The sequence below is a fragment of the Rhineura floridana genome, chromosome 20 (genome assembly GCF_030035675.1).
Source record: "Rhineura floridana isolate rRhiFlo1 chromosome 20, rRhiFlo1.hap2, whole genome shotgun sequence".
NCBI classification, from domain to species: domain Eukaryota; kingdom Metazoa; phylum Chordata; class Lepidosauria; order Squamata; family Rhineuridae; genus Rhineura; species Rhineura floridana.
Window position 1 is genome coordinate 5,163,931 of NC_084499.1, and position 16,303 is coordinate 5,180,233.

Here is a 16,303-nt window from a genome sequence, read left to right on the forward strand (position 1 = left end):
TTTTCCCTCTGTCCTTAAGCATTCCACCTTGCACCTGGCATCTATCCCCATTGTCTTCCCAGGGAGGAACAGCGTTATTATTTTAGAATCATACCAAAGGTACTAGAATATAGAAACAAAAAATCAGAACAAACCCTCATTCTCTCCAAGAGCTTGGGCAACTAAAACAACAAGCCAGCTAGCAGCGGGAAAGGTCAGGGCTACTGAACCATCCCCAAAGCAAGCAAGCGTGTTGTTGAAAGGTTCCCATTCCTTTCTGAAGCCAGGGTTGACTCCAAGGAGAGCCACTTGCTGATTGTTCCAGCAACCCTGCCGTTAGCGGCAGCAGACTCCGAGCCGGGAGTCTGAACAAGGCGTTCTGAGAAGTAGGAAATATTTTTAATTTGATTACATTTCTGCCCTGTTTGTCCCTTGCTATCGACAAGGATTATGCTGTGTTCCATGTAGTTGACATCCAAGGGCGCCAGTTGCCTCGCAGCCAAATAAACAGCTTTTTTTTTTCCAATCTGAGGAACAGGCTAGGGAATTTGCTGGCCAGGATGCATGTGCCTTCAGCTCGTGGTGGTTGTTTTTTAACCAAGTTTGCTGCCAATCAGGTAATGAAATGAAAGCCTAGCATCAGTCATCTTCTCCCCAAGGAGCCCAGGTGTTGGACGAAGGGGATGACGCGCCTTCGCTAAGCTCCTGGACACCCAATCTTAGGGGCAGGCTAAAGAGATTAAGTTTTCCAGGGTAGTCCACAGTAAGCACAGATTTCCGAAATGCCAAGGTCGACGCCATCCCTACTGTTCGACTTAAAAGAGGCAGATAGGATCAGCTGCGCTCTGAGTTTGGGGAGGTTTTCTTTCTGTCCGTTGTGTCAAAGAAGTACAAGCCGGGCTGTGTGCAGATTATGCACAAGGGACAGCAGAATGATGTCACCTGTGTGCATGGTTCAGAAGCGGCTAATTGGCTTTTTTTAGTAAGCTTTTTCAAAATTCAGGGAAGAGGAAAGAGATAGGAAGAGCATGGAGAGTCCCCTGACTGCTGCCAGGGTGGAGGATGGGGACCCTCTGGCTCACAGGCACTGCTCACACACTTTCAAGGCCCTACTTAGTCCTAGGGGCTATAAATTTGTCTTTAAAAAGGAAAGCTAAGCTTTGCAACATGCAGCATTCTGAGATAAAGGCCAACATCTGCACAGTGCAGCTTCGTCCCCTGATCACTAAGGTCACGTCACCAATTAAAAGGAAGACAATTTTCTAAAAAAAATAGTAGGGGGGATGAAGTACAGTTCTAGGGGGTAGTTCCCCCATTTGTGTGTCCCCCCCCCAGCTACAGGCCTGGTTTCCTTCAAAGCAATTTCTGCAAAATGAGCCGACCTAGCTGCTCCCACATGTTTTTCTTTTTAGTCAATGACTGAAGTCAGAGCTGTGACTGATAAATGAGTTGTTTGGACAACAGCCAATAGGAATCTCTGGGGTCCTAAAAAGCTACTGTTTTCTCCTCCCCTTTAATGCACTTTTCCTGCTTTTGTCTTTTTTTTCCTGGTCCTTGGAATCCCCGTAGATTGCCCTTCCTTTTTCCCTAGCAGCCGGGATGCTTTTTTCCTTAGGTAGGTTCATCTGAGATCAGGTAGTCCTTAGAATTTTTTTTTCTGTAAATACTACTACAAAATAAGTGTGACGGAATGTTAAAGAATCCCTCCTCGCAAAAAGGCAGTTGTGAAATAGACTTAGGCATATCTCTTGCTTTGCAGCAACTAAAGACCAGGGACTCATTAGAAATTAATTGTATTGTTAACTTACAGTACAATGGTATACATGTCTACTCAGAAGTAAATCTCTCTGTGTTTAGTGGTGCTTACTTCCAGGTAAGTGAGTATAGGATGGCAGCCTAGGCTTTGGTTTAGGGTTCATATTGGGAAAAATTGGTCAACCCTTGTGTAGTATGGAAATACAATTATGTGGAAAACTGCACTGTAACTACTCTCTAATCTTATGTTACGCTATGCCCTTCATGGCAGCCATTAAAAAAAAACCTTATGAAAATTCTTCAGCATTGTAGTGCAAACCTCTCCTAATAAACACATTTTGTATGCAGGTTTGACTAGATGTTTTGAGAGCAGGGTGGTGTAGTGGTTAGTATGTCAGACTGGGATCTGGGAGACCAGGATTCAAATCCACACTCAGCCATGAAGCCCACTGGGTGACCTTGGGCTAGTCACTGTCTCACCCTAACCTACCTCACAGGGTTGTTGTGAGGGGGAGAACCATTTGGATGCCACCTTGACCTCCTTGGAGGATAGGTGGGATATAAATGTAATAATAAATAAATAAAATAATGTACACATTTTTGCAGACAGTTTCTCTTAACATAATGCTTTTTTGTATGTCATTTTCACTAATCTGTTTTTAAGCACACTTTCCCCTAATATATGTATTTTTGTAAACGTTGTTTGGTTGGAAAACTGTACCATGAAATTCAGATAGGTATGAATTTTGAAGGATGGCTTTGTTTTGCTTCTCATATTGTTTTGGAAAGTGCAGATTTGATAGATTCACCTTTAAATGTGAACTGAATCGGATTTCTCCCTCATTCCAAGTTACACAAAGGACCTTGGAAAAATGAAATGCCAGCATTGGCATGGGAATATTGAAGGTGTGTCTATGGATGCCTCCAGGCTGTTGCTGTCTTGTGGGAAGGATTCAGTTGCATATTGTAAAAAGAGGGAAGGACTTTTTACGGTTAGGAAAGTAAATGTGGAATGCTCTAAAAAGTGTGGGATAGCAATCAATTAATAGGAAGATTTATAAACCTCCATGCAAACAAATCGGAATGGATGCTCCACATAGAGTGGGTATCGTATAACCTCCTGCACAAGGTTTTTGCAAGCAGATCTGGATGAATGTTCAGCAAATGGAAGCCCTATAACTCTTGAGTTATTTTCAACTTTACAGGTGTAGAACAGCGAGGGAATCAAATATTCTTTTAGCAAAGATGGATTGGGCAACTATTAAGTAGACCTGAGAGTAGAGAGAGACACTCCCAGTTCCACCTGTTCTAGGACGTCTCCACCTCTCTCTTCTGAAAACACGGGCACAGGATGCTAGCCAAACCCCGCCCCTTTTTACTGTAAAACCCAGTGGGAGTAGCTTGAGTGCAGTTTTTTTAAATTGAGCTTCAAAGAGATTTTGCAACTGATGGGCAGATCAACCCGTTCTTCCTCCAGGTGTGGACAATGGAAACGCTTTGCTGTTGGCAACTAGTGTGCTCACAGTCTGAGAAATAAGTAGTCTACTTATTTCTTGCATGCCAGAGGTGGGTGTTCTTGGGGTTTGTAAGCCTTTACCTGTCCATTGATATTTTATCCTCTTTCTCTCTTTCCAGGCTGTACAACTGACTGCATTCAAATCATCAGGTAACATGTTTTCTCCATGTACAGTGTTGCCAGATTTTCCTGGATTTTTTTTTTGTAATGGGAAGCTTTGCGACTGAAGAAGACTATAGTTTTTTTTTGTTTTTAAAGTCTGTGCTTAGGATTCCTTCCAGCTTTACATATTTTCACTTGCTTGGAGTGCAGGAGGAGTGGACTGAAAGGGGCACAGAGGTTGTTTTTGTTTTGTTGGGTTTTTTTTAAAACCCTTGTATAGGATTGATTCAGACAAACAGTTTTCCCAGTCTTTCATACACTGAGGAATCAAGTGGACCCAGTCCTTTGAAAGGGTTCCGTGCTCCTGTGAAGGAGATTGCATAAATTTCCATGAAGGTCCAGCTAGTGTGCTGTCTCCAGCAGTGGCCCAGCCTGAGAGCCGAAGAAGACTTGTAAGTTGGGACATGTCACAACAAGATGGGGCAAGGCACCTTGTGTACTGTCTCCAAACACGGACATTCCAGCCACAGCCATAGTCGCTGACAGCACTGTCCTTATTTTCTTTGAGGATCCACTCATGTTGGTGGCCATCTTGTGGCAGTCAGTTCCACGGCTTCATCATGCGCAGCTGGACAATGATTAAGTACATCCCAGAATTGCTGCCGTTCAAGTCCTCCTAAACCACCGGAGGACTCTTGCGTGAGGGACTCTTGTGTGCTCCCACAAGATGGAGTGATGGCTATAACTTGTACCACATTCACACCATACATTTATTCCACTGTTACTCCAATTTAAGTAGTCATGGCTTCCTGCAAAGAATCCTGGGAATGTTATGCATGCTGAGAGTTGTTAGGAGACCTCCTCATAGAGCTACAATTCCCAGAGTTCCCTGGGAATAAGGACCGTCGGTTAAACCACTCTGGAAATTGTATTTCTGAGAAGAGAATAGGGATCTCCTAACAACTCTCAGCACCCTTCACAAACTGCGCTCCCCAGAATTCTTTGGAGAAGCTATGACTGTTTAAAGTGGAATAATAGTGAAGTAAATGTCTGGTGTGAATGTGACTCGGATGACTTTGAAAGAGCTTTAGACAAATTCGTGGCAGATGAGGCTGTCACTGGCTACCACTAGTCATGATGGCTACGCTCTGCCTCCACTGTTGTAGGCAGCATGCCCCTGAATGGCAGTTTCCGGGAATCTCAAGGGGGGGAGCACTGTTGGGCTCATGTCTTGCTTGTGGGCTTCCCATTGAGGCATCTGGTTGGCCACTGTGAGAAGGGGATGCTGGATTAGATAGGCCTTCTTTGCCCTGATCCAGCAGCCAGGCTCTTACCACAGAATCATAGAATAGTAGAGTTGGAAGGGGCCTATAAGGCCATTGAGTCCAACCCCCTGCTCAATGCAGGAATCCAAATCAAAGCATTCCTGACAGATGGCTGTCCAGCTGCCTCTTGAATGCCTCCAGAGAGCCCACTACCTCTCTAGGTCATTGGTTCCATTGCTGTATGGCTCTAACAGTTAGGAAGTTTTTCTTGATGTTCAGTCGAAATCCGGCTTCCTGCAACTTGAGCCCATTATTCCGTGTCCTGCACTCTGGGACGATCGAGAAGAAATCCTGGCCCTCCTCTGTGTGACAACCTTTCATGTACTTGAAGAGTGCTATCCTATCTCCCCTCAGTCTTCTCTTCTCCAGGCTAAGCATGCCCAGTTCTTTCAGTCTCTTCGCATAGGGCTTGGTTTCCAGTCCCCTGATCATCCTTGTTGCCCTCCTCTGAACCTATTCCATCTTCTGATGTTCTTACATGCTTTCCAGACCATGGAAATAGCCTCTTTCCCTCCATGCCCTTTGTGGTCTTGCATTGGTCTTCTCTAGCCTCTCCTGCCTTGGGCTTCTGAAAGGAAGGACAGGATATAAATTAAATAAGCTAATAAATAATATAGCCGCAGTGCTGTAACTAACCATAATTTCACCTGGTGCAAACCACTGCTACCCTGGGCTCCTCCTGGGAGGAAGGGTGGAATAGAAATCTAATAAATAAATAAATGGTGTATCCCCCCATTCCCCATATTGCTAACAGTATTTATTTAAATTAGAACCACAGATTTAGAATTAGAATTAAATAGGAAAAGTTACAATATTCAACTCTTGCTTGATGATGGCGAGTTAGTTCAGTCTGATTAAACTGAGGTCCCAACTCACAAAATCACCTCAATGCAATGTATTAATCCGTGGTAAATTTGAGCTAAAATTAATTATAATTGAACAAACTGTATACATTTAACAATGATTTTCATATTTATTTAGTTATCAAAAATCAAAATTATCTGTGTATTATTCACTGTTTATGGTGTTTTTATTAATTACACATGGGTAATTTTGATTTTTTATAACAAAATGTGAAAATCATGCTGTCATAATATCTTGTACCCCATCTATCTTGTGCCAGATGTTACGCTACTATACATTGGCTCGTGTCTGCAGCTTTTGCCTTGGAAGGGCCTGCTAAGCAGACATGTTGCTAGGTGTGCACCTAGGGCTTTTGTGCCAGGCCTCAGATATCCTGCCCCTTCCCCTGTTTATAAAAACTTGAGAGAGTGTGTATTCTGGAAATTCATCCTTATCTCCCACTCCCCGGGCCTAAATTATATTGCTGAAGTGAAGACATATCGGGGTAACCGGGAGTTGATACTTTGTGTGATATGCTCCATTCAGTTCTCGTGCTCAAAACAAATATCTGGGGCTCTAAATTCTGTAAATTTAAGTCTGTGTTTTGAATTCTTAGGTGAGCCAGGTGGGAAGTCTCACCCTTGGCCTCAGAAATCAAAAAGGAAGAGGAAGTTCATTGCAGACATTCAGTGGTACAGATCATGTGCTCAGAGGCCCTGTTGTGTTTCTTAGTTCTTCCCACCTCCCAGCCTGGTGTCCTCCTCTGACCCAGTCTTTGGGATGGCTTGTAAACTTCACCTCCTGGAAATACTTTAAAAGGTGCTTTTGAAGTTGGAAGGGTCCAGACCCCATTCTCAATACGCACCAGATGCGTTTCCATGCAAGTATTGCCACATGGCTGTGCAGTTCATCCCGTGGGGCTTCTACGAGCGAGTCCTGAAGTAAGTCTTGGTCCCTGGAGGTAGGGTTGCATATAGTGTTGGAAGTGGGGCAAGAGCAACTCCTGTTTTGAAGATAGAGCTAGGATCCTCCAGATGGATAGGCTTGTTTACCTTTACCTGTGATGCTCTGACTGACTTCCTTCTGTCACTAGACTGTGACGCCTTTAGGGAAGCTTACCTGCCCCTCCTCCTTCCGCCCTTTCCACTCCTTTGTCCTCCGGCTGTCCCGGAGAGAGGAGACATCCCTTTGTCTCTGCTCTCTCCAAGCATGAGGCTAACTCCCGCACCTGGGTGTTACGCCTCCAACTTAGCTAGTTAGTTAGCTAGTTAGTTAGAACTAGGTATGCCTTTTCTATCTACTATGTCTATAAATAACGTAGCTTTTCTTATTCTACAGAGGGCTTATCCAAACGGAGCGGGATAATCTACGGTTTCCATATTCGGTTTGTCATCTGATAGTCCTCACTTTGCCCTTTAGTTCGCTCTTTCCCAATTAAAAGAAAACACTTTTTTGCACCTGCACATGCAGCGGTAAGACCCCTACATTCTTTTCGCTTTTTCCAAGCTCCGCCTCTAAAACCTCCCCCTGTCAACCAATTGGTCAGCAAAAAAATTACGTATGCTCCTCTCCCCCTTTGCAACAAAGTACAGGAGTTCTCGCCTCGGAAGGGAAGGCTGCTGGTCGGTTTCACGCCTGCCTTGTTTGTATTTGCAATATTATGCTTAAATGAATGTATGCTTTTCTGCCTTTATTGATATTTAAGGAGATACACAGGCTGGCAATTGCGCTTATTTCTCCAAAAAAGCAAGAAACTGTCACACACACCCCTCCTTCTCCCTTTCCTTCCCACTGAGAATGAAATTGACAAAGCTTTCTGGAGCAGGCTTAAAACTGACCAGAAGCCTTTTTCTTGTTTGTATTTGCCATATTACACTTAAACAAATGTATGCTTTTCTGATTTGAAGCAAAAAACCCAGCAAGTAGAATGAAATTGACAAAGCTTTCAGAGGCAGGCTGAAACCGCCCCCCCTTTCTCGCTTGCTGTGCATTGCAGATCTCACCCAGAGTGGCCACCCAGTTTGCAGGCTGGCAAAAAATTAAATGCATCTGCGCAGTAGTTGCAGACCCCCCCCAACACCCCACCATTGCGATGATTGGTTCAATTTTCCCGGGCTTATTCTCGCACATGCACTAAAGTGCAGATACGTGATTGGCTGGAATGAGGAGAAGGGGCAAGGGGAAACGCCCAAGAACCGCCCATCAGCTGTAAAGTCTGCGGTATTGCATCCTAACTCCTGAAGGCACAGCGGATGATTCCCGATTTTAAACAGCAAATCACATTTTTGCCGGTATGGCAAGGAGCGGATTTAACCCGCGAAAATGCGTAACAGCGCGAGACGTCATTTGGACGACCGAAAAATAATGAACACACATAGCGGGCGTGTCACACATTTTGCAGTCATCTGGATGAGCCCAGAGTCTCAAGTCTCAGTGATGCTGATGCAGGGTAAAAGCCTGCTTTCTTAGGTAAATGCACACACACAGTGGCACACTCGCATTTCAACATCTGCTGTTACTCTCTGCTGCTGTGGTGCTGCTTTTAAACGAAATTAAGCACACAAACTACACACAGTGCAACATATAGCAGCAAATCCCCCTTTCGCATTTTCTTTTCTTTTGTGCTCAGATGGGGGGAAATATAACAACTAACTCAGCAGGAACAGGAAAACTGAGCCACAGGTGTTGTGAGCACTCAGAGGTCTCTGACCCCCCATCAACAAAGCCCCCATCTTCCCACAAATTGTTGTAAGCTTGCTAAATAGGGACATATTTCTTTCTTTAGTTGTAGGTCTGAACAAAACCTAGACATCTTGAGGTGAGAGACTTTGTCCTATTCTTCTGTTGGAAAAGAGGTCTTGCTTGTGGGTGCACATCCTTCACGCATGTGTGTTTACACACACGCTCGCATGAAGTGTACAGTCTGTACACAAGCATTTCTGTCTCTGTTTACATCCTCTTACCCCACTCTCTCTTTCTGACTAGCTCTCATGTTTAAAATATACTGCAAAGTATCTATCACCCACAAGGAACCCACAAAATCAGGAGCAGACAGACTTTAGATAAGGACCTGTTGGGAGATCTTGTGGATGATTTTGCAGTAGGTTGCCATTGTTGCCTGACTTCCACTTGTTTATCAGTGCAACACCAAAATTTCTCTTTTCCTCGCATGCCTCCCTAAATTATGCTACTGAAATGAAAGGTTGGAGTAACGAAGTGGAAGGACTGTGAGTTCTCATTTCTGGTATTCAAATTCCTGGGCTCAGAATTCTTTAATTCAAAGTCCATGTCTTTTGCACTAGACCGTGGTTGGTGGATCTCAGGGTTCTAGTAAAAAACAAACAAACCCAAACTAGATCCTGCAAGCCTTTTGTCTGTCCACTTTGCATTAGATTAAGTTCACTAGTAATATTATGAATATAATGCTTTGTACGGACTTCATGCTAGCCATTGCTCTTTCATTCCTCTCTAGTTTATAATATGCATGTGAACAAGCTACATCAGCCCATTTGTCTTAGAGGGGCAGAGACTGAACTACCAGTATCGTTCAATTAGACCTGCCTTTGCCAACCAGGTGCCCTCCAGATGTTTTGGACTACAACTCCCATCAGCCCCAGCCAGCACAGCCATCCTAATGGGAGTTATAGTCTAAAACTTCTAGCAACATCAGGAGGGCCAAAGGTTCCCCACACTGTTTTAGACCCTGGACTTCATGTTTTTACAGGGGGCCTTCTTCAGACAGCCATTTATTCATTTACTTTTCCCCACAACCTGCCACCATTCCATGCTTTACACCTGCTTCTGTATTCCTGAGATATTAGGAGCAAAGAACCAATAATACTAATGATAGCAACAATCCGGCGTGCCAACCCTGGAGTAAAAAGAAAAGAAATACTTTAAGCACACACAGTTTCTCATTTTAATCTCAATGAACTCATAGCACTGTCATGACTACGGGAATCAAATGGGGCTTGCTTTTACCGCCCTGATGCTAAACACCTTTACTTGGGAAGAAGCACCATTTCGTTGTAGAAAAAGATATTATACTTTTAGAGTAAAAATAATTTTAAAAGCATTGGTGACCACATACATTCCTGGCCAGCCACTCACTGGCTATAAAATGTTTTTTAAACAAAAAAAAATGTAAGAAAGGTTGGATGCTGTGGTGGCTCGCTTCAGCTCCAGTTGGCCCAGCATTCTCAAGGTGCTGATGTCAGGACTATTCCCCACTGACTCCATCATCTGCTCCATCTCTGGGTGGTCATTTGGGAGGTCCTTGGGTTATAGCCCGCAAAGTCCAGCCTTAGCTACAAGCATGGCTAGGGGAGCAATTCAAATTAGTTCATTTAAAGCTGAATTTATCAAATTTGCACTTTTTAAAACAATATGAGAACCAAACCACAGCCTTCCTTCAAAATTCACACTTTTTATAGGGGGGGAAATAATCACAAACTGATGTGGAAATGTGGAGACCTGACTGAGAGAGATGAAACTGACAGATCTTTCCATCCCTAGCTGCAGCCATTGCTGACAAGATCCCTGATCCAGTAGAACTTATATACTGACTGATAATATTCTCCATCCATTTCAGTGGCCCTTTCTGATAATGCAAAGTGTGGCGTGTTTTGATTTTAGTTCTGCTGTATTTATTCCGCAAAACTGCTTTGAGTTTCTTGTTTGGAAGAAGAGGCTGGACATAAAATTTATTTCTCTGCATGACCAGTTGTGGGGTTTGCGCTAGCTATGTTGACAGTTGATTTACACAATATATTCGCTGTCTTTCTAATAAGTGGCCCAAGGTGGCGTCCAAGAACAGACATAACATTTGCCTTCAAAACATTTCCAGTGATTTTTTTAAAAAAATCAACACCATAAGAATCATTCAGAGCCAGGACAGGCCAAGAAGGAAATCAATGACTGATTTGTAACCAATTTTCCTATTAATTATTTGCAAACTGTGACTTACCCAATAGTATTTCTTTAAAAACACAATTTGTGCTTTAATTCCTGAGTATCTGCTATGGTGATTTAAAGAGAGGAATATTATTAAAGCAAGATGGACATAATTTGTTTTCATTGCGAGGGCTCTAATCCGTCTCCCCCTCCCCCTCCCCTTCAAAACTCCTGGACCCCAATCAGAGCACAAGAGGACACATATTCCCCCACAACAAACACACACATACACACCTCCTAATGAGTTCCTGGCTGCTTTATGAAGACATGATCTTCTGTCAATTTCCATTACACCCCATTATGTGAGCCAGCGAGGCCCCTGGAAAGTGGGGTGGGGGATGTTGTCACATATTTGCACAGACAATAAAGAGTGTCTTTTTCATCTTGGTGAAGAAGGCAATCACCTCAGCCCCCGTCTCCTCGAGTGTTGCTCCATTGTTTCCCCCGTGATAATTTCATTATCCACTTTGAATGCATCTTGTATGTTGCTAAGTTGCGCATAGCAACATGTGCCTTGCCGTCTCTGCAGCTGGGCACCCACTGAAGGGATGGAGAGGAAGCCATTCCAACGGGCCTCAGCACGCTGCCAGTTGAAATGTTTAAAAATCGGTTGCCTTGATGGCCTATTGCTTGCCGGGGGGGGGGGAAGTGCATGGCCACTGTCAGCATCTGGGCCTTCTTCTGTGGTCCTTCTGGCCTGATGTGATAGCAGATTCTTTTTGTGTACGGGGGAGAAGATATTCTCTCCCCTTTTGCTGTAGGGACTGAGAGAAAATTGCCAATGTTGGGAGAGATCTGCGCAGCTCCTATCACGGTGCAAGGCTCCGCAAGGTTCCATCATGTCCCCCCCCCCCGGCTGCCATGCCTCCTTTTCCACTTTCCTCATCTCCCTTGCTCTCCACACTCCTCTGCAACAGATGTCCCTTGAAGCCAGTCAGCATGAAAGGGGAGGCTGTGGGTTAGCTGCTGAGAAGAGTCTTCTCAGTGGCAGGCTCACCTCCTTTCGCTCTGATTGGCTCCAACCAGCACAAAAAGACAAGGACTCTTCTCAGTGGCTAACACGCTCCCCTTTCATGATGATTGGCCCACACATAGCAACCTGGCTGGGACCCTGCTCCCAAAAAAAGTAATGGGTCTACAACCCCAGATGACTACACCCCTGCCTTCTGCATGCAAGGCAGACGCTCTGCCACTCGGCTATGGCTTTTCCACAAAGAGACCGTTCTAATAGACCTAATAAACCATTGGCTATGCTCGGTGCGCCCTGATGGGAGTTGGAGTCCACCAACACCTGGGAGGGCCACAGCTTGCCCGTTCCTGGTTTATGGGATGCAGAGCAAGAGAGACAGCACACACCATTCCTTCCTTCATTCACGTCCCTCAGCATCTGCCCCTAGAGTGGGCTGCCTCACGTTAGGGCTGGCCCTGTTGACCATCTGCATGAAGCCATTGAGTGAGAGCCTCTGGAGGTTTGGAGCGAGGTGTCGTCTGTACACAGATGACACCCACCTCATTTGTTCTTTTTCCTTTAAAAAAAATTCAAATTCAGGTTTAAGGGCTAAATCCGTGTGCGACCACAACAGTGGCTTGGATGAGGGCCAGTAAGCTGAAGCTCAATCCAGGGAAGTCAGAGATAAAAAGGAGTGCTATGCATCCTCTGTTAGTTGGGGCTGTGCTCCTCTGAAGGGGCAGGTCCACAGCATGGAAGTGCTCCTGGGTCCGTTTTTCTCACGGGAGGAACAGGTTGCTTCTGTGGCACAGAATCAGGGGTGTAGTCCTCCAGGGTTGTGGGGGGGGGAGTCGTAGTCATGTTACTTTTTTGGGAGCAGGGTCCCAGCCAGGTCCCTATGTATGAGCCAGTCGGCATGAAAGGGGAGCATGTTAGCCACTGAGAAGAGTCCTTGTCTTTTTGTGCAGATTGGAGCCAATCAGTGTGAAAGGAGGCGAGTCAGCTCCTGAGCAGACTCTTCTCAGTAGCAGACTCTTCTCAGTAGCTAACACACAGCCTCCCGTTTCGTGCTGACTGGCTCTTAGGGATGTCTGTTCTAGTGGAGTGTGGACTCAGAGATGACATGGAGAGCAAGGGAAATGAGGAGAAATGAGCAAGGCTGTGAGGGGGCATGGTGAAGACTGTCCGAAAACTGCAGATAATGCAGAATGAGGTTGCTAGGTTATGAATTGGGACTGGCTATAATTACTGTACTATGTCAACTGCACTGGATCCCAGGGCCTGGATTCCAGGCCCAGTTATGAAGTACTAGTTGTGACCTTTAAAGCCCTTCATGACTTAGGGCTAGGTTACTTGAAGGGCCCCCTCTGTCTTGATAAGTTCTGCCTGTACATTTAGATATCCTGTTGACATGCCTCCACCACTTAAGGTGAGGCAGGTGGATACCGGAGCGGGGGGGGGGCTTCTTAGTGTTAATGCTCCAGTAATGGAATACTTATGAGAGGGTTGTCTAAAGTCTATTCGCTTGCATTTTTTACACCAGGCAAAGACCCTTTTTTGTTTTCTCAAGTTAAGTCTTTATTTTTTATTCTGCTGACTATTTTTATTTTGAAGATTGTTCATCTCACTGTTCCAAAACATTCAAAGGTGGTTTTTTTTATGCTTTATGAGATCTGTTGCCTTGTTAGTTTTTATGTTTTGTTTTGCTGTCTACATTTTGAAAAAATATATATAAACCATTCCTGAAGCATCTTAGAATGATTATGGTGGTGGTGGTAATGGTATTAGCAGTAATTTCATTTTATTTGTTTAAAAGATTTTTGGACCATTTTGCAAACACTTCACAAAGTAGTGGTAAGTGGCAGTAACGCAGCCGAAGCTCTGCTCACAGCCGGAGTTCGATTCCAACGGAAGGAGGAAGTCGAATCTCCGGCAAAAGGGGTTGAGGTCCACTCAGCCTTCCATCCATCCGTGGTCGGTAAAATGAGTAGCCGGCATATGCTGGGGTAAAGAAAGGCCGGGGAAGGAACTGGCAATCCCACCCCATATATACAGTCTGCGTAGCAAACGTCTCAAGACTTCACCCTAAGAGTCAGAAACGACTCGCACTATAAGTGCGGGGACACCTGTACCTTTTTATCACAACAGTTTAAATCATAATACAATTTTAAAAACCAATAAAAAGACCATCAAAACTATTTGAACACACAAAATATTGCTAAAACCAAGAAAAGCTAAAACAAAAAATATTTATTATTGAAAGTATTTATAATCTGGCCTTCACCTGTAGGTCCCAGGGTGGAAATATACAACTCCAATCCAAAAATTAAACAAGAAGATTAAAGCAGAATAAAACAAAATGTGAATTTAAGTTAGCAGCAGCAGAAATTCAAATACCAGAATACCCAGCATTGCACAGCCATACTAAAACCAAGGACCAGCCATTAAAAGCAACAATTAAAAGGTGGGCCTTTAAATCCTGCTTAAAATAATCAAGGGAAAGACGGTGCCTGTCTAACTTCATATGGAATAGAGTTTCACTGCTTAAAAGGCCTTGTTCTGTGTGCTTGCCAGCCTTATTATCTCTGAGGTAGATTTTAATATTTCATTTCTGCCCAAATACTTGTAGCAGGTTGAGCCAAGCACTTTTATTTATTGTGCACAAAATGCAAAAATGTGAAGATTTTGCAAATTTCTCCAGTAAAATTCTAACTGGAGGAATTCTTAAAACACCACTTAATCCTAATTCTTAACTGAATTTTAGGTATCGTATGGACAATAGTTATTCATTAAACTAATTGTTTCCCACAAGGTGTAGTGAAAGTGGCCAGCTTGGATGACTTTAAAAGGGGGTTAGACAATTCATGCAAGGATAAGGCTATAACTGGCTACCAGCCTTGATGGCTGGGTACTATCTCCAGCGTTGGCGTTACTGGGAATCACAAGTGCTGTTGTACTCATCTCCTGCTTGTAGGCAACTGGTTGGCCACTGTCAAAACAGAATGCTGGACTGGATGTACTTTTGACCAGATCCAACAGGCAGGCTGTTATGTTCTTTACATCCCGTTTTTCTTAAAGATGCACATGCAAAAGCCTAAACCTTTCAGCATTCTGAGAGTTGAGAAAGCAAATCAAGTTTTTTTAAAATTGCTTGCAAGTGCGAGTTAGAAATAAAAATGATATTAAAACAATTTTTAAAAATGTGTACTCTTAGGCAATCACTGGCTGCACAACAGGCAGAAATTTGAATCCAGGACTATCATTAGACACTAAAATGATGAAACTGAGGTTATCATACTTTGGACACATCATGAGAAGACATGATTCACTAGAAAAGACAATAATGCTGAGAAAAACAGAAGGGAGTAGAAAAAGAGGAAGGTCAAACAAGAAATGGATTGACTCCATAAAGAAAGCCACAGACCTGAACTTACAAGATCTGAACAGCGTGGTTCATAACAGATGCAGTTGGAGGTCGCTGATTCACAGGGTCGCAATAAGTTGTAGTCAACTTGAAGGCACATAACAGCATTCCATATATAAACCCTCTCAATCTTTCCCTGCACCACAATTGCTTTGTGCTGATAAATTTTAGAAAGGAAGAAAGCAAGGTTGAACTTGCCTGTAGCTGCTATTCTCCAAGTGTCCTCTGGGTAGTCGCAATTATGGATCAGTCATGATGATATGGTGTGACCTTGCAGCATCCCTGCAGAGCGTTTATGCCCATTTACCAGTTGGGAGCACTACTGCCAAGAGGCAGTGGCTTGTATATTGTTATTTAAATGTATGTTCTATTTATTTATAACAGGGAATGGGGAACCTGTGGGCTTCCAGATGTTCTTGGACTCTGACCCCCGTCCTCCTCAGCCAGCCTGGCCAATGGTCGGGGTGATGGGATTTGTAGTCCAGAATCTCGGGGGTCACAGGCTCCCCACCCCTCATTTATAGCAAACATCAGGAAGTATCAAAATGTATTGAGTTCTTGCAATAAAAAGGATCCCTATCTTATCAGGAGGTCCGTTCTGCACAACATAGGAAACGGACCTTTAGTGTGGCGGCATCTATCCTGTGGAATTCCCTCCCCTTAAATATTAGGCAGGTGCCATCTCTGTTATCTTTTTGGCGCCTATTGAAGACTTTCCTTGTCCAACAAACGTTTTAAGTTGAGACCTATCCCAGTCTGTGTCTGTGTTGGAATTGCTTTTTAATATGTTTTTAAACGTTTAAAAAATGTTTTTTAATCTTTTTTTTTAAGATGTCTTCAAAGCTTTTTTAAAAAAAGTTTTTAAAGTTGTTTGTTTTCATGGATTTTAAGGTCTGTTTTTATGATGTTTTAAAGTGTTTTTAGTGCTTTTGTTTGCCGCCCTGGGCTCCTGCTGGGAGGAAGGGCGGGATAGAAATCACATAATAAATAAATTAATAAATAAATAAAAAGGATCCCATCTGCCTGTGTGATGGCTTCCTGTTGTGCTATCCTGTCTGGGGAATGTTTGAGTGCCCAGGTCTGACTCCAGAAACAAATACAGCCTCCAGGATTTGTGAGCCCTGGCACAATTTAAGTCCTGCTGTGCTGATGTGTGTTCTCTTATGATCCCTTAGGTTTGTGAGAAGAACTGCTCTAGGTGACCTGTTCTTCCACCAGCAACCCTGCTATCACCCCAGTTTGGCGCAAATGTTAGACAAATCACATCAGGAAGACCAGAAGTTGAAGAAAGCACCCCCAAGATCTGGGACTGAACAGGCAGGGCTATTCGCTGATGGTTTATTGGACAGGTGGTCTTCACCACTTTTCATTTTTCCCCTACCCGTTTATTCTAGTTTGCTTAAACCCGCTGGTGTTCTGCTGCCATGGACTATGACTCTTGCTGGCTTTTGATTGGT

The 16,303-nt window shown here is 43.9% G+C and overlaps 1 protein-coding gene across 1 annotated transcript in view; it reads left to right on the top strand.

Moving 5' to 3' along the window:
* Positions 1-16,068, top strand: part of ADGRD2 (adhesion G protein-coupled receptor D2) — a 128,653-nt gene extending 112,585 nt beyond the window's left edge. Inside the window, exons 25-26 of the mRNA XM_061604469.1 lie at positions 3,370-3,400; positions 16,022-16,068. Of these exons, the coding sequence (XP_061460453.1) occupies positions 3,370-3,400; positions 16,022-16,029 (39 nt within the window). The 3' untranslated portion in view covers positions 16,030-16,068. The remainder of the gene's footprint in view (positions 1-3,369; positions 3,401-16,021) is intronic.
* The last annotated feature ends 235 nt before the right edge of the window (positions 16,069-16,303 follow it).